General features: G+C 47.8%; 1 protein-coding gene across 1 annotated transcript; it reads left to right on the forward strand.

Moving 5' to 3' along the window:
- Positions 1-8,644: 8,644 nt before the first annotated feature.
- LOC127038385 (alpha-tectorin-like) lies at positions 8,645-15,236 on the forward strand. Its single transcript, XM_050930963.1, has 4 exons — positions 8,645-8,677; positions 9,148-9,712; positions 10,246-10,354; positions 14,918-15,236. Exons 1-4 carry the CDS (start codon positions 8,645-8,647, stop codon positions 15,234-15,236), a joined length of 1,026 nt encoding a protein of 341 aa, XP_050786920.1.
- The last annotated feature ends 2,993 nt before the right edge of the window (positions 15,237-18,229 follow it).

The raw sequence follows: 18,229 nt of genomic DNA on the forward strand, positions 1-18,229 counted from the left end.
CAATACTTCCCCTCTCGCAAGCACAGAGTCTGAGTGTAGTAAAATTCTTTTAATAAAGGGATTACCACCAGATAGGTCTGCTCAATGGTCTGCGGGGAGATGTTGGATGGGATGGGAACTGAGTTACTGCAGAGAATTCCTTCTTGGGTGCTGGCTGGTGAGTCTTGCCCACATGCTCAGGGTTTAGCTGATCGCCATATTTGGGGTCGGGAAGGAATTTTCCTCCAGGGCAGATTGGCAGGGGCCCTGGAGGTTTTTCGCCTTCCCCTGCAGCGTGGGGCATGGGTCGCTTGCTGGTGGATTCTCTGCAGCTTGAGGTCTTCAAACCAATTTTGAGGATTTCAATAACTCGGTCCTGGGTTAGGGGTTGTTATAAAATTGGATGGGTGGGGTTCTGTGGCCTGCCTTGTGCAGGAGGTCAGACTAGATGATCATATTGGTCCCTTCTGACCTATGAGTCTATGAGTCTATGAGGGAAACAATGTGGCATTATGTTGGGGAAACACCACAAACAGGATTCATAACAGAAACCATGAGCAAAAGACCCCCCCACCCGCCCCCAGTAAGTTTGGCAGTGTCCTTTTCCCTTCAGGGTCTTAAGTCCAGCAACCCAAAAATCACCCAAAAGTCTAACAACCCCAAAGTCTCTGTCCCTGGTCAGTACAGCCCCAGAGTTCAAAAGTTTATCTGCACAGTTTTATGTCCCAGCCTGGGCAGAGGGGCGGGGGGGCACAGTGGTGTTAAGGAGCACCTTATGTCTGCCCCACCTCACCATGGGGTTCTGCTGCAGCCTTCACCACAAGCCACTCCACTAGCTGCTCCACTCTACCAGCCGTCCTGTGAGCAGCTCCAGCTATTCCGCAAACTGCTCTGCTCTGCCACCCACTCCACCCCACTAGCTGTCCCACAAGCCACTCCAGTCATCTCACAAACTGCTCTATCAGCCACTCAGCAACATATCTTCAGCCCCCCATAGCATTTAGTGATTTTATCTCATTAGTGATTACAGCTTATAGTAGGGGAGCCTCAGTACTGGCATACCATTGGCCCAAAGTGAATTCAGCTTAGCAGCCTTTAATTAAACTCCTAATGCAATTAAAATTAGCTCTGGTATTCCACAATAGAGAGAGGAAAGATAATGCAACAAGTATTTCAGGCCCTTAAAGAGAAGGGGCCTTGGAACCCATGTCCCTTGTCTAGCAATTGCAATTTAGTTGATGGTGAGTCTCTTTGTCATAAAACAGTTTCATTGTCCTTGATTCACATAATCAGGGTAATGACACTTTAGTCTTCCTTCCCCAATAACAGAGAAACTGGGGATCCCACAGCAGCCAAAGTGGCCATTTGGACTGCTGTTGGCTTATGCTAGGCAGGGTGGGTGTGCCTATGCAAACAAGATCAGCCCCTGAAGTTCTTTTCTACAACTTGCCACAATTCACCACCAGATGTCAGGGTAGAGCTCATCCTGACTCTGCTTACACTAATGCAAACTGTGGCACTTCCTATCTATCAATAAATAGGGTCTCCCTCTGTTCTGCCCCAGTCTAAACAACCACAGACTAGACTGCTCTCTGTGTTACAGCTAGTAGGCCCAACCTTTCAACTGACGTCTGTGGGAGTTGCAGGTGCTCAAACATTGGATCATTTATATGATTCAGCATGCACTAACAATTTTCTCCTTTCTACCTTCCTTTGATTCTAGGAATCACTTGTCCAGAGAACAGCCACTATGAACTCTGTGCCAGTGCCTGTCCTGCCAGCTGCATGGATTCCACTGCCCCCCTGTACTGCACCCAGCCTTGCAGAGAGGGCTGTGTTTGCAACACAGGCTACATTCTCAGCGGAGCAGTGTGTGTGTCCCTGAGACAGTGCGGCTGCATGTTGAATGGTCAGTATCACCAGCTGGGAGAGGAGGTGATCCTGACAGACACCTGCAGTAGGAAATGCAGCTGCCGGCAGCCTGCCCAGCCCATGCAGTGCCAGGATCATGCCTGTGGGGCTCTGGAGACCTGCAGCATTGTGGATGGCATCCGAGGCTGTTACCCTGTGAAATATGGCACCTGCTGGGTGTTCGGTCATCCGCACTACACCACGTTCGATGGAGTCATGTTTGATTATCAAGGAGCCTGCAAATACACCCTGAGCAAATACTGTGGCCCCCCCGGGAAACTCCCTGACTTCACCATCAAAGTAGAGAATGTGCACAGGGGCTCCATTGTAGTGTCCTGGACGCACCTGGTAGAGCTCGATGTCTACGGTGAGCGTATTGCCATAGCAGCAGGACAGTATGGCCAGGTGCAGGTGAGACAATTTCCATGACTTCTCCTACATTTTTCTTTTTTCCACAATAAGTAGCTGGGCCAGAGCCACAAGGCCACTCTATATCAGAGTGGATGCAGCTGTCTTGAAGGGATGCTACACCAGTCAAGTACAAGCTGGAATGTGGTATTCTCTGGCTTCTTCCCCTTCTCCAACTATGGTCATGGCCCTCCCTGCCCCTGAGGTGGGGGAAGATAGCGTAAAGACTTCTAGATGCCTGCTATGAAATCCTCATCACAGGGGGAATCCTGATTTTCCCATGCCAAACAAGCATCCCATTATTAAAGATTTCTTCGTGTCTTGTTTTCCCCCTAGGTGAATGGATCTCTGGTCAATCTTCCCCTGGTCCTTGCATCAGGTAAACTCTACGCCTATTTCAGCGGCTCATCTGCTGTGGTTCAGACGGATTTTGGCCTTTCTGTATCCTATGACTGGTCCTACTATGTGTTGGTTTCTGTTTCTGAGGCCTATTCTGGGTTCCTCTGTGGACTCGGTGGAGACTTCAATGGGAACCGGAGCGATGATTTTCGAACCCCAAACGGTTCTGTGGTCCATGATGCCATCACCTTTGGCAATAGCTGGAAGGATGCCGATTCCCCTTTTCACTGCACGGCCGTAGGGCTCCCAGCCCAATGTAACAAAGTAGAACTAGCCCAGTACAAATCTCAGCATTACTGCGGGGTCATCACGGATCCTACTGGGCCTTTCAAAGAGTGTAGCCAGCCAGCTGACGCTCAGGTTCACTTCGAGAGCTGCGTGCGGGATGTGTGCACAACTCGGGGCAGCCACAAGACCCTGTGTGAAGTGCTTCGCAGTTATGCCCAGCAGTGTCAAAGTCGTGGCATTGCCATTGAGCCGTGGAGACAGCGGGCTGGGTGTGGTAAGCAGATGATTCCAAACACATGTTCTTTAGTGATATGTCCTCTCTTATTGAACAACTCAGACGTTAGCCTGAGCCACATTGGTCGGAGCAGGCTCTTTCTTCCCTTTTAAAGATCAACATAAAAATCTTTCGATGGTGAAGACAAACAGATAATTTATTTCTTCCCTCCCAGTTTTCTGTATTCAGAACAAACTAGCTTTTCTGATACAGTGTGGACTTGTACTCTTCTGGCTTTCAGATGTCAGGTCTCCCAAAGTGCCTTACCAAGGTTTGAGCCAGCACTATAATGCTGATAAAGAAAACACAGGAGTCATTATTTTCTCAACAGAACTCTTCCATCAGATCCAGTTTGAAATGAATAAAATAATAATAAGCGGGAGAACAGTGTTTATCTTAGATGCAAAACTGCTGTTTCTAAGGGGTAGAATTTTGACGAGTGCCTATATGATATAGGAGCACAAATCCCACTAGGGATTCCTGCTCTAAGTTGCTCAGGTACATTTCAAAATTCCAACCAATATGAAATTATGTTTTTCACACAACTATTTATCCTATTCTCTCTTTATTATCCCCATTTTCTTTCCTTCCCTTGGGTTTACTGCCTGGAAGGATTCCCTGGAGTGTTCCTTCTGTATTTAATACTTCTCCTTGTGTCCCTTTCAGAGCTAATCTGCCCCGCCAACAGCCACTATGAGCTCTGTGGACCTTCCTGCCCGGCCTCTTGTGCCCACCCAGCTGTGCCCTCCCGCTGCCGGACTGCGTGTGAAGAAGGGTGCCAGTGTGACCCTGGCTTTGTGCTGAGTGGCACTGACTGTGTGCCTCGGGGGCAGTGCGGCTGCACCCACAATGGTAGATACCACCTGGCAGGGGAAAGCTTCTGGGAAGGAGAAAATTGCCAGAGATTGTGCAGATGTGACAGCTCCTCCCACTCTGTCCAGTGCTCCCACTCTGTGTGTGCCCCTGGGGAATTCTGTGGCACTCGAAAGGGGGTTTATGGGTGCCACAAGCGAACCAACGGCATCTGCTGGGCTTCTGGGCTGCCGCATTACACGACGTTTGATGGGAAACGATACAATTCCCAGGGCACCTGCAAATATGTCTTTGCTGAACTGTGTGGGGCATCACAGTCCTTACCCTTCTTCAGAGTGGAAGTGAAGAACGGAAACCTGCCCCATGTTCCTGTGGCTGTGACCTCGGAGGTGTTTGTCCTTGTGAACAGGACTGAGATCCATCTGCAGAGAGGGCACCACGGGACAGTCAAGGTAATTCACTGGGAAAGTATTAACTCAAAGAACTTAAATTGAAAAAAAATCATTTCCCAGATTTTTTCCAACCTTCCCCAATAAACCAGTCACTGCAACGCTGCAATTTTTACTCGACACTAGCCCAGTTTAAAGGCAGTTTATAACTAAAAGCCCCAATTAGGAGGACAGTATGTCTAGCTGCAAACCAGAGGATAATCAGGTTTCTCCCTAAATTCCTCACCCATGTTCACATTTGCACACCACAGACTTTATGTGCAAACTTCTCATCGAATCATAGGACTGGAAGGGATCTTGGGAGGTCATCTAGTCCAGTCCCCTGCACTCATGGCAGGACTAAGTATTATTTAGACTGAAGGGGCCAAACTTTTTGGCCCTAGGGCCACATCTGGAAATAGAAATTGTATGGCGGGCCATGAATGCTCACGAAATTGGAATTGAGGTGTGGGAGGGGGTGAGGGTTCTGGTTGGGGGTGCAGGCTCTGGGGTGGGGCCAGAAATGAGGAGCTCAGGGTGCAGGAAGGGGCTCTAGGCTGAGTTGTGGGAGTGGGGTGTGCATGTGGGGGTGAGGGCTCCAACTGGGGATGTGGGATCTGGGGTGGACCTGGGGATAAGGAGTTTGGGGTGTAAGAGGGTGCTCTGGGCTGGGATCAAGGGGTTCGGAGGGCAGGAGGGGGATCAGGGCTAGTGCAGGGGGTTGGGGCACAGGAAGAGGTTCAGGAGTGCAGGCTCTGGGTGGTACTTAACTCGAACAGCTCCCTCCGGCTCCTATGTGGAGGCATGGCCAGGTGGCTCTGTGCACTGCCTCACCCACAGGCACCGCCCCTGCAGCTCCCATTGGGTGCGGTTCCCAGTCAATGGGATCTGCAGGGTCAGTGCTTGGGGCAGGGGCAGTGTGCAGAGCAGAGACCCCTGGCTGCCTCTACACATAGGAGGTTGGGGATGGGTGGGCAATGTCTCTGTTTCTGGCAGCTGCGTGGAGTGGCCCCCGACAGCATGCCTCCCGGGATGCCATGTCAGGCTGACAGACAGGTGCTTCTGCCCCCTCAGAAGAGAGTCAACAGCCACTAGTACCCTATGTTTCCTCCTGGAGGTGGTAGCTGTGATCCTCCCAGCTTTGGGGGTACATGGCTTTTCCACATCTACCTTTTGGGAGTGATTTCTCATCGCTCATTGCCAGGACAGTATAATGGTTCTTCATCACTATGGTGGGTGGGTTGGGAGTAGAGGTGGAACACTGCCTGCTGCCAGAAGTAACCAGCAGCCAGTGTCCTCCCTGTGGCAGAGCCAAATCATCCTGGGGGCATGACAGCAGTCCTCTCTAGCTGGAGAGCTTCCTCAGCCTTGGAAGTCTCCATATGAATTCTCTCAATGAATTCCTAGTAGGCACGGATGCTCCTCAGCCTAGCCATCTCCTCCTGTAGCTCTCCCACCTGCTTCCTGAGAGATTCCACCAGCAGGCACCTTTTACACTGGACAGGCCCCAAGCCTGGCTTTCTGAGAGTAGGAAATGCAGGTCACAGTCTCTGCAAATCCACACCAGGAGCTGGGTCGAGGCATCCATGGTCAGGTTCTCTGTCTCTGTCAGGTTCCCTCTCTGGAGGAGACAGCGGGGTTGGCACTGGTGATGCAGCCATAGCAATTATATTACAACTCCCTCTTACAAACTCCCCTGTTTGCTAGCATCCCTTGGTAACTTAGTATCTGGTTTTTAAGGTTTTCTGTCCTAGGTCAGCCCTACTCGCTCGTTAATCACACAGGGGGAGGGGATCACAAAGCTGTTTGAGCCTTTGCTCCCTTGACCATCTTTGATCAGCCTCAAACAGTCCCCAAACACACAATCCCAACTGACCCTGTATTATCGTTTGTAGCCTGGAGGGGGTGGTGTAAAATCAATCTGTTTCATAGAAATATGGGTCTAACTGGGACTTCGTGAGGTCATCTAGTCCATGCCCCCCCCCCCCACACACACACTGAGGCACAACCATATATACCTAGACTATCCCTGACAAGTGTTTGTCTAACCCAGGGGTTGGCAACCTTTCAGAATCGGTGTGCTGAGTCTTCATTTATTCACTCTGATTTAAGGTTTTGTGTGCCAGGAATTCATTTCAATGTTTTTAGAAGGTCTCTTTCTATAACTCTATAATATAGAACTAAACTATAGTTGTATGTAAAGCAAATAAGGTTTTTAAAAAGTTTAAGAAGCTTCATTTAAAATTAAATTAAACTGCAGAACCCCCCAGACTAGTGGCCAGGACCCAGGCAGTGTTGGTACCATTGAAAATCAGCTCACGTGCCGCCTTCGGCACACGTGCCATAGGTTGCCTACCCCTGGTCTAACCTGTTCTTAATAATCTCCAATGACTCGGATTCCACAGCCTCCCTAGGTCACCTGTTCCAGAGCTTAACTGTCCTTAGAATTAGAATTTTTTCCTAATATCTAACCTGAATTCTCCTTGCTGCAAACTAAGCCAATTGGTTTGTGTCCTACCCTCACTGGAGGACGTGGAGAACAATTGATTGCTGTTCTCTTTGTAACAATCTCTTACATATTTATATACTGTTATCACCAGGGGCGGCTCTAGGTATTTTGCCGCCCCAAGCATGGCAGGCAGGCTGCCTTCGGCAGCTTGCCTGCGGGAGGTCCTGGTCCCGCGGAATCGGCGGCACGCCTGCGGGAGGTCTGCTGAAGCCGCGGGACCAGCGGACCCTCCGCAGGTATGCTGCCAAAGGCAACCTGCCTGCCACCCTCGCGGCGACCTGCAGAGTGCCCCCCCATGGCTTGCCGCCCTAGGCATGCGCTTGGCGTGCTGGTGCCTGGAGCCACCTCTGATTATCACATACCCCCTCAGGCTTCTCTTTTCTAGATGAAACATGCCCGGGTCCTTAAGCGTTTTTTTGGAGCTCATGTTTTCCAAAGCTGTTTGTGATGATTGGCATGTGTGTGCATTGCCTTCCTGATCCCTGTTCCTGTTTGTTTCCTGGCTCCTGCTCCCTGAGTCTTCCAATTCCTATGTGTGTGTGTTGGACATAGTGTGGGTTGTGCATCTACTCAGCGCTCACGGCTACATACCGGCCATTTGCACTGTTATGTTTTCTTCAGACTGTTGCTGACCTAACTGGTTTGTGGTTATTGCATGTTTCAATTAATCACCTACCTGCCCATCTTGCGGTGATTGCCATGGATTTTGGAATTGCTGTTCTGGGGTGCATCAGAGCACAAAGCTCTTACCATTTTTGTTGCTCTCCTGTGGACTCTCTCCAATTTGTTCACATCTTTTAAAATTCTTTACTGCACACTTCACATCTTTAGCTTATTAGACACAACAAATCCTGCATCTTGGCGGGAGTTAGACTAGATGACCCTTGTAGTCCCTTCTAACACTGTGGCTCTGTGAAGAGAAGGTTAAGCTGCATCTTGATCAGTTCTGTAAAGAGGGAGAAGATATCTGAGTTTCTCTTTAAGCCAGTGGACAAAAGAATGACAGGATTCAGGGGCTGAAAGTTGAAGTTAGTTTAATTCCAATGACAGATGAGAGGAAACATTTTGGAAAGGAAGCATTGTCACAGTCAGAGTTATTAACTATGGGAACAGCTTCCCAAGAGAAGTGGTTGATTTATTCTCACCTGGAGTATTGCTATGGAGATTCACATCTTTCTAAAGGACAAGAACAAATGGATATAAACTGGCTATCAGGAAGTTTAGACTTGAAATTAGGCGAAGGTTTCTAACCATCAGCGGAGTGAAGTTCTGGAACAGCCTTCCAAGGGGAGTAGTGGGGGGAAAAGACATATCTGGCTTTAAGACAAAGCTTGATAAGTTTATGGAGGGGATGGTATGATGGGATAGCCTAATTTTGGCAATTAATTTGTCTTTGACTGCTAGCAATAAATATGCCCAATGCCTTGTGATGGGATGTTAGATGGGATGGGATCTGAGTTACTAGAGAGAATTCTTTCCTGGGTGTCTGGCTGATGAGTCTTGCCCACATGCTCAGGGTTTAACTGATCGCCATATTTGGGGTCGGGAAGGAATTTTCCTCCAGGGCAGATTGGCAGAAGCCCTGGAGGTTTTTTGCCTTCCTCTGCAGCGTGGGGCATGAGTCACTTGCTGGAAGATTCTCTGCACCTTGAAGTCTTTAAACCAGGGGTCCCTAACTTGGTGCCCGCGGGTGCCATGGCGCCCGCCGGGGCACCTAAGTGCGCCTGCGTACTGGCTGGCGGACAAGCATCTGCCGAAATGCTGCCCACAAACAGTGTCATCCAGACGTGTCGCTGCCAAAATGCTGCTGATTTTCAAATGAGAAAAGGTTGGGGACCACTGCTTTAAACCGTGATTTGAGGATTTCAGTGGCTCAGCCACAGGTTTGATACAAGAGTGAGTGGGTGAGATTCTATGGCCTGCGTTGTGCAGGAGGTCAGACTAATGATCATAACGGTCCCTTCTGACCTTAAAATCTATGATTCTATGACACGCTGTAGTTCAGCCACAAGGTATTGGGCTTGCTGGTCTCATTTATGTAGTAGAGAAGAATTATTCCCTCCACTGCAGGAATTACTGAATGACGTTTTCTGGCTGGGGTCATGCAAGGGATTCAGAGTAAATGACCAGAATGGTCCCTATCTATGACTGGATAAATTCCTGCACTGATCTCTTTGGTGCTATTTTCCCTCACTCAGATTGATGGGGTGACTCTGACTCTCCCGGTGCATCTCCAGAGAAGAGGAATCGTCGTTTATCAGGATGGGTTTCATACCGTTGTGCAGGCCGACTCTGGTCTGAGTGTGAGCTACGACCTGGCCCACAGCCTCTTTCTCAGCCTCCCTCCTGAGTACCGAGGCCAGACCTGTGGGCTGTGTGTGAACCTCAATGGAGCGGCTGAAGATGATTTTGTGATGCAGAACGTCTCCCATGGGAAGGAGGCCTTCCACTTGGCTTTGGCTGGGAAGTCGGAGGATGTCCCTGGCTGTGACGACGGCTGCCCTGATTCCTGCCCTTTGTGTGAAGATGAGGAAAGTCTGGTGCAGTCCAAGTCCCGGTGCTGGGTGATCCAGAACCCTGATGGGCCGTTCTCCTCTTGCCATTCCCAGATTGACCCAGGCCACTATCTGTCTGATTGTATCTTTGACCTGTGTGTGTCAAGAGGGGAGAGCAGTGCCCTGTGCGAATCCATTCAGACATACGCAGCCGCCTGCCAGAGAGCGAATGTCTCCATCTCACCTTGGAGGAACGAGACTTTCTGTGGTAAGGCAGCACTGTGTACTGTGCTATTGCACTGTGCTGGTGGTGGTCTGGCTTTCCTTATGTGATGCTCTATATCAAATTACATGAATATTTGCAGCAGGAACTCAAATTGCATCATTATCCAGTCTCCAGTTAACATCTGCCAAAGGGATGGTAGACATGTCATAGACAAGGTCTGAGTTACAGTCTACAGGAGGAGGAGATTAGCCAATTCTAGGGTGTCACTCTCTTTCCAGGGTGAATTCAGAGCCATCAAAGTAAAGGACCCATAGCCTTCTATGTTAGGTTTTCTTGTCGTTTGTTATTATTTTGAAGAGGAATTTGGGACTCATCGAGCCCAAAGTCGTCACTAGTAACAGTGGGAGTGTAAGATACAGTCATGCCAAAGTTTCATACCTGTCCAAATTTCTGAACAATTTTCCTTTTCCAATGCTTTTCACAGACCCTCGCTGCCAAGCAAACAGTCACTACAAGCTTTGTGAGCATCCCTGTCGGGACCTGTGTGCAGGCTCCTTTCTTGAAAATCACTGCAGCTCCCTGTGTTCTGAAGGGTGTTTCTGTAATGACGGGTACCTGCGGAGTGGCGATCAGTGTGTCCTGCCAGGGCATTGTGGCTGTGAGCATGATGGACGCTATTATGGGGTGAGTTTCCACTTCTTTCTCAGACCTGACAACTCAGGACAGTGGAAAGACAGTGTGAGAGAGAATCTAATTTGCTTTAGGCAAGGACTAAAGAATCTGTTGTTTTTTCTATCTATCTATCTACCTATCCTATGTTTTCTCTTCCTTTCAAGAATATAAGAATATTAATCATAGATATGTAGTGCTGGAATGGTCCATTAGAAGTCATCAGGGCCAGCCTCCTGCACTGAGGAAAGACCAAGTAGACCTTAGACAATCCCTGACAGGTGTTTGTCCAACCTGTTCTTAAAAACCTCCAGTGATGGGGATTCCAGAACCTCCCTTGGAAGCCTATTCCAGAACTCAACTACCATGTTCTTTACTCTCCACCTGAATCTCTGGTATTGGGCGCTGTCAGGGAGAGGATACTGGGCTTGATGGACCGTTGGTCTGAGACTGTGTGGCAGTTCTTATGGTCTAATGTTCTTAACTTGCAGGAGGAATTGTGCTACATGATTAATCCCTGCAATAAAACCATGCTGACAATGGGATGTGTTTTTTTTCTCCAAATTATCCCCCTACCTTTACACTGGGCAGCCTCAAAACTGTCACTCTGAAAGGTCTGAACTGTGCCATTTGTTGGAGCCAGGGCCCCAGGAGGCCAGGTATGGTGGGGCAGACTCCCATCCTTAAAATCAATCCTGGATGGATTGTAGGTCAAGGAGTGTGTGCAGGGAGGAGGCAGGGCTGCAGGTGTTTCTAGAGGAGATTGGGGATGGAGGAGTTTAATGGCCGCAGAATAAGTTAATTTGGCTCCTGTATTCAGGACTGGTAGCTGGGGAATTCAGGGTGAGTGAGGGAGTTGTGAGGAGACCAGATTGGAGCTGGCACCTGCTAGAGGTTGTGACAGATCATAGAAATATACAGCTGCAAGGGAACATGAGAGGTCATCAAGTCCAGCCCTTAGCTGAGGCAGGACCAAGTAAGCCTAGACCAGATGTAACAGGTGTTTGTCCAACTTATTCTTAAAAACCTTCAGTGATGGGGATTCCACAGCTTCCCTTGGAAGCCTGTTCCTGTGCTTAACGACCTTTATAGATGGAAAGATTTTCGTAATATCTTACCTTAATCTCCCTTGCTACCATTTTAAGCTCATTACCTACCTTCAGTGGCTATGGAGAAAAATTATCATTGTCCTCTCTATAACAGCCTTTAACATATTTGGAGACTGTTATCAGGTCTCCACTCAGATTTCTCTTCTTAAGACTAGACATAGCCATTTTTTCACCTTTCCTCATAGGTCAGGTTTTCTAAACCTTTTGTAATTTTTGTTGCTTTCCTTTCAACTCTCTCCAATTTGTCCACAACTTTCTTAAAGCGTGGTGCCCAAAACTGCACACAGTCCTCTACGTGAGGTCTCTCTGGTGCAGAGTAGAGTGGGACAGTTACCTCCTGTGATTTTCATACGACCCTCCTATTAATAAACCCCACAATTATATTAGCTTTTTCGTAACTGCATCACATTGTTGACTCATCTTCAATTTGTAATCCACTATAACCCTAAAATCCTTTTCAGCAGTGCTACCACCTAGCCTGTTATTCCCCATTTTGTAGTTGTGAATCTGATTTTTCTTTCCTAAGCACAGAAGTTTGCAGTGAATTTCATCCTGTTGAATTCAGACCAATTCTCCAATTTGTCATGGTCATTTTGAATTCTAATCCTGTTGTCCAAAGCGTTTGCAACCCCTCCCAGCTTGGTGTCATCTGCACATTTTATAAGCATACTCTGCTTCCCCCATGGGACCCCACTAGGTACCCCCTCCCAGTTCGACAGTGAACCATTGATAACTGGTGTACCTAGTTGTGCACCCACCTAATAGTAATTTCACCTAGACCAGATTTCCCTAGTTTGCTTATGAGAACGTCGTGTGGGACTGTGTCAAAAGCCTGACTGAAATCAAGATCTATTCCATCTGCTGATCCCCACCCCATCCAGGGTTACTAGGCCGGTAACCCTGTCAAAAAAGGAAATTAGGTTAGTTTGGTATGATTTGTTCTTTGCAAATCCATGCTAGTTATTGCTTATAACCCCATTATACTCTAGGTACTTAAAAATTGGTTGTTTAATATTTTTTCCAGAATCTTTCCAGATATTGAAATCAGGCTGACTGGTCTATACTTCCCTAGATTCTCTTTGTTCCCTTTATTAAAGATAGGTTCTATGTTTGCCTTTCTCCAGTCCTCTGGGATCTCACTTGTCTTCTATGAGTTCTTGAAGATCATTGCTAAAGGTTCCAAGATTGCTTCCACTGGTTCCTTAAGTACCCTAGGATGAATTTAATCAGGCCTTACCTATTTGAATACATCTCAGGGCTGGTCTACTCAAGGGAGAGGTATCGAACTAAGATACGCAACTTCAGCTATGTTATTCGCTCCTTCTGCCGAGGTGGAGTACGGGCGTCGATTCGCGGATCGATTTATCGCGTCTAGACGAGACGCGATAAATTGATCCCCGATAGATCGATTACTACCCTCCGATCCTGCCGGGCAGTATAGATGTACATCAGCCCCTCAAGGTGTGTTTCTTCCTCTATTTTGCCTTGTGTTCCTTCCCTCTTGCTAATATTAGTTGTGTAGAGTCACTGTTAACTTTTTAGTGAAGACCGAAGCAAAATAGGCATTAAACACCTCAGCCTTCTTGATGTCATGAGTTTTTAGCTCTCCTTCTTCTCTAAGTAGAGGATCTACGCCTTCCTTCATCTTTCTCCTGCTTCTAATGTATTTCAGGAACCTCTTTTTATTGCTTTTATCTCCCTTGCTAAGTGTAACTCATTTTGTGCCATAGGGAATGTCTATACTACAAAATTAAGTCAACCTGACGTGCATCAGTATACAGCCACTGCAGTAATTGCATCACTTGTGCATGTCTACACTATGCGCCTTCTGTCAGCGGTGCGTGCCCACACCAGGAGCACTTGCACTGATTGAACTGCCTGTGTGGGGCATTGTGGGATGGTGTCTGATGGTTGGGATGATTTAGTTGAGGTTGTTCCTGCTTTGAGCAGGGGGTTGGACGAGTTGACCTCCTGAGGTGTCTTCCAACCCTAATCTTCTGTGATTCTGTGGAAGCCAGCAACAGTCAATGTAAGCAATCCAGTGTCTACACTGACACTGCATCAACCAACTGCATCGACATTGACTCTATTCCTCTCATGGAAGTGGAGTTATTAAGTCGGAGCAGCAGATGAGTTACGTCGGCGGGAGTGAAATTTTAGTGTAGTGTGACAAAGTTCCTCCTCTACCTTGGTGGGTCCTGCTCTTATTGGCAGATTTGCTCACCTCAGTGATCTTCCCCACAGTCTGGGTCAACTCCTCCTGTGTCTGATCAGGAGTTGGGAGGTTTGGGGGGAACCCGGGCCCGCCCTCTACTCCGGGTTCCAGCCCAGGGCCCTGTGGATTGTAGCTGTCTATAGTGCCTCCTGTAACAGCTGCATGACAGCTACAACTCCCTGGGCTACTTCCCCATGGCCTCCTCCAAACACCTTCTTTATCCTCACCACAGGACCTTCCTCCTGGTGTCCTATAACGCTTGTACTCCTTAGTCCTCCAGCAGCACAGCCTCTCACTCTCAGCTCCTGGTGCCTCTTGCTCCCAGCTGCTCACACGCACTTCCTCTCTTCTGGCTGCCCCCTTCCTGACTGGAGTGAGCTCCTTTTTAAACCCAGGGGCCCTGATTAGCCTGCCTTGATTGGCTGCAGGTGTTCTAATCAGCCTGTCTGCCTTAACTGGTTCTAGCAGGTTCCTGATTACTCTAGTGCAGCCCCTGCTCTGGTCACTCAGGGAACAGAAAGCTACTCATCCAGTGACCAGTATATTTGCCCTCTACCAGACTCCTGTACCCCACTGGCCTGGGTCTGTCACAGTAGACACAGGCTGATGTAAGCTGCCTTGCGTCAACCTAACTCTGTAGCATAGTCCAGAGCTTGACCTTTCTGATTTTGTCCCTATGCTGTGCTATTCATTTGTACTCTTCCTTAGCAACTGGACCGTTTTTCTACTTTTTACAAGATTCTTTTCTGATTTTCAGGTCATTAAAGAGCTCCCAATGAAGCCATATTGGCCTCTTAGCATTCTTCCTATCTTTCCTTCGATTCAGGATAATTTGCAATTATGCAAATTGACAAACTGCCAGCTCGCGCTCTCTCTCTCTCTCTCTCTTTGAAGTGTATTGTCCTTATTCTGCTGCACTCATCTTCCTTTCCTCAGAATCATGAAATCTAGCATGATTTCATCAACACTTTTGCCCAAATTACCCCACCTTCAGATTCGCTACCAGTTCCTTCCTGTGGGTCAGAATCACGTATAAAATGACTCTTGATGAGAACTGGGGCTTGTTTCCTGTTTGTGTCTCATTTCTCAGATTTCCTTAATGTGTTTGTTACAATATTTTGATGATGTTTTGATTTCTTCTCCCCCTTCTCTTTCAACCTCTTTATCCCAGATTGGGGACTTTCTCTGGCTCGCTGACTGCACCCAAAGGTGCAGCTGTGACTCCTCTGCTACATTCCGGTGTGTCCCTGCCAGCTGTAACCCTGGCCAGCAGTGTGCGGTGAAGGATGGGAAGCTGGGCTGCCAGAGTCAGCTAAGCACCTGCACGGTGACAGGGGACCCTCACTACTTCACCTTCGATGGGGCTGTGGCCCATTTCCAGGGCACGTGCGCCTACGAGATCTCACACACCTGCAACTCCTCCCTCGACTTCTCCTTCCGGGTGGTGGCTGCAAACAGAAATTTCCAGAATCCCCGGGTCTCCTTCATTTACCGAGTGGAACTTTGGCTCAGAACTGGCCATTTTAATTCCCATGTCATTCTGGAGCGAGGCAAAGACGTTCTGGTGAGTTGAGCACTTTGACCTATTGTCATGGCATAATCCCCACTCTGAACCTTAGTGTCCAAAAGATGGGGTACCAGCATGAATTCCTCTAAGCTCAATTACCAGCTTAGAACCTGTAGCGCTGCCACCAACCAGGAATTCCAGTGCCTGGTACACTCTGGTCCCCCCAAAACCTTGCCCGGGAACCCCCAAGACCCAGACCCTCTGGATCTTAACACAAGGAAAGTAAACCCTTTCCCTCACCGTTGCCTCTCCCAGGCTTCCCCTCCCTGGGTTACCCTGGAAGATCACTGTGATTCAAACTCCTTGAATCTTAAAACAGAGAGGAAAATTCACCTTCCCCCCTCCTTCCCTCTCCCCCTCCCAGACTCTCCCTCAGAGAGACAGTAATCCTAACACAGAGAGAAATTAGCCTTTCTCTCCCCCTTCCCTCCTTTCTCCCCACCAGTTCCCTGGTGGATCCAGACCCAGTCCCCTGGGGTCTCACCAGAATAAAAAAAACAATCAGGTTCTTAAACAAGAAAAGCTTTTAATTAAAGAAAGAAAAAACAGTAAAAAATATCTTTGTAAATTTAAGCTGGAATATGTTACAGGGTCTTTCAGCTATAGGCACTGGGAATACCCTCCCAGCCTAAGTATACAAGTACAAATTAAAATCCTTTCAGCAAAATACAAATTTGAACTCCTTCCAGCCAAATACACATTTGCAAATAAAGAAAACAAACATAAGCCTAACTCGCTTTATCTACCTATTACTTACTATTCTGGACATATAAGAGCCTGTATCAGAGAGATTGGAGAGAAACCTGGTTGCACGTCTGGTCCCTCTGAGCCCCCAGAGTGAACAACAACCAAACACTAACAGCACACACAAAAACTTCTCTCCCTCAAGATTTGAAAGTATCCTGTCCCCTGATTGGTCCTCTGGTCAGGTGACGGCCAGGCTCACTGATCTTGTTAACCCTTTACAGGCAAAAGAGATATGAAGTACTCCTGTTCTATTAACCCTTAACTATCTGTTTACGACACCTATTATCAAAAAAGGGCAGCGAAGAAACAGACACAACTGGAAGGAGAATCTAATACTGGCAAGGTGACTAGGTGAACTGCATAGCTAGTCAGAAGCGGGGTTGCTATTCTTTTATGTTACAGAGAACCTCAATAGTGATTTTCCTGTGAGCTCCTGCTACTTCTGAGCTCTGTGCTCGAGTTTTGCTTTTGTGATCCCTGCTCCATGTAAGCTTGCTGAGACTCCTCTCCTATGAGTCCTGCTTAGCTGGGCATGATAGCCGCACTCAGCTCCTGCTCTGAGTGTAGTGAGGTATCAGGTAACTGGGCTGCAGAGCCGCTCCCTGTATAACATCTCTGTGACTCACAGGATGCGCTTACATGGCTGGTATCTTGGTGCCATGCTGCTGTGGAAGGAGAGTCCCTTTGTAATCCCCTGTGAACAGAGGTACCCAGGTCAGGATAGTACCCCTTAGTCGCAGGCAACTGTTTGTTACAGGTTGATAGTGTGAAGACTCCTTTACCAGCTCAGCTGGGACCCGTGGCCAACATCACAAGGGTGAAGAACATGGTGACTCTAAAAACAAAGGCCAACATGGAGATACAGTTTAACGGCCACCATGCTTTATTTGTCCGTGTGGGCCCGGAGTATCGGGAGCAGCTGTGCGGGATGTGTGGGAACTTTAATGGGGATCGCAGGGATGATAAAGTCCTGCCCAGTGGGGAGAAAGCCCAGGACGACGCAGAGTTTGGGAATGCCTGGACCTCTGACATCAGTCCCTCAAGGTGTGTTTGTTATCTATGGATCTTCCCTTCTCTGTCTGTGAATGCCTGTTTCCATGACCACATCTGTCCTTCTCCCTACACTCTGTTGCTCTAGGAGTATGTCTACACTGCAAAAGAAACCCCATGGCAGTGAGCCTCAGAATCCAGAGGGGAGGGTTTTAGAGCCCGGACTCCAGCCCAAGCAGGAAAAATGTCTCCACTGCTATTCTTAGCCCCATAGTGCAAGCCACATGGGCTTGAGTTAGTTGACATGGGCTCTGACTGTGGGGTTTTGTTGTTTTTTGTTTTGCCATGTTAGACATACCCCATAGATATCGTCTCTTCCTCTGGAAGAAAGCTAGTTTTGTGCCTTTATTTAAAAAGGATAAACAGAATAGCCCAGGTAATTGTAGGCTTGTCACCTTGACATTGATTCTGGACAAAATAAGGGAATGGCTAGAACATATGTGTGTAATATCATGGTGTGGGGGATAGCTCAGTGGTTTGAGCATTGGCCTATTATACCCAGAGTTGTGAGTTCAATCCTGGAGGGGACCACTTAGGGGTCTGGGGCAAAAAGCTGTCTGGGGATTGGTCCTGCTTTGAGTAGGAGGTTGGAGTAGATACCTCCTGAGGTCCCTTCCAAACCTGTTATTCTATTAAATAAATGTTTAAAGGAGGATAATATAAGTAATGGGAATCAACACTGTTTTATGGAAAATAGATCTGATATATGATTTTGATGAGAGTACAACTTTGGTTGATAAAGATAATAGTGTTGATTTAATTTACTTAGGCTTCTGTAAGGCATTTAACTTAGTACCGCACAATATTTAGAATAAAAAACTAGAATGATACAAAATGACTCTGGCACACATTAATGGGTTAAAAAGGGGCTAAGTGATGGGTCTCAAAATGTAATTGTAAACATGGAATTTTCTGTGTTTCCAGTGGAGGAGTGGTAAATAATGAAGAGAGTAGGTCAACGATACGGAATCAGGGCTTAATTTGTTCCAGGGCTTACCAGGGGTGAGCCCCGGCACTTCTAGGCTTGGCAGTTCATAGTCCCAGCACCTCTAGGCTTCCTGCATCAGTTAGGAATGTAAAAAATGTCTTGACCCTCAGCACCTAACTTCTCGAGCCCCAGCATCTCTTTCATTACAAATTAAGCACTGGACAGAACGATCTGGATCACTTGGTAAGTTGGATGCAAGTCAAGAGTATGCATT

The sequence above is a fragment of the Gopherus flavomarginatus genome, chromosome 20 (assembly GCF_025201925.1).
Source record: "Gopherus flavomarginatus isolate rGopFla2 chromosome 20, rGopFla2.mat.asm, whole genome shotgun sequence".
NCBI classification, from domain to species: domain Eukaryota; kingdom Metazoa; phylum Chordata; order Testudines; family Testudinidae; genus Gopherus; species Gopherus flavomarginatus.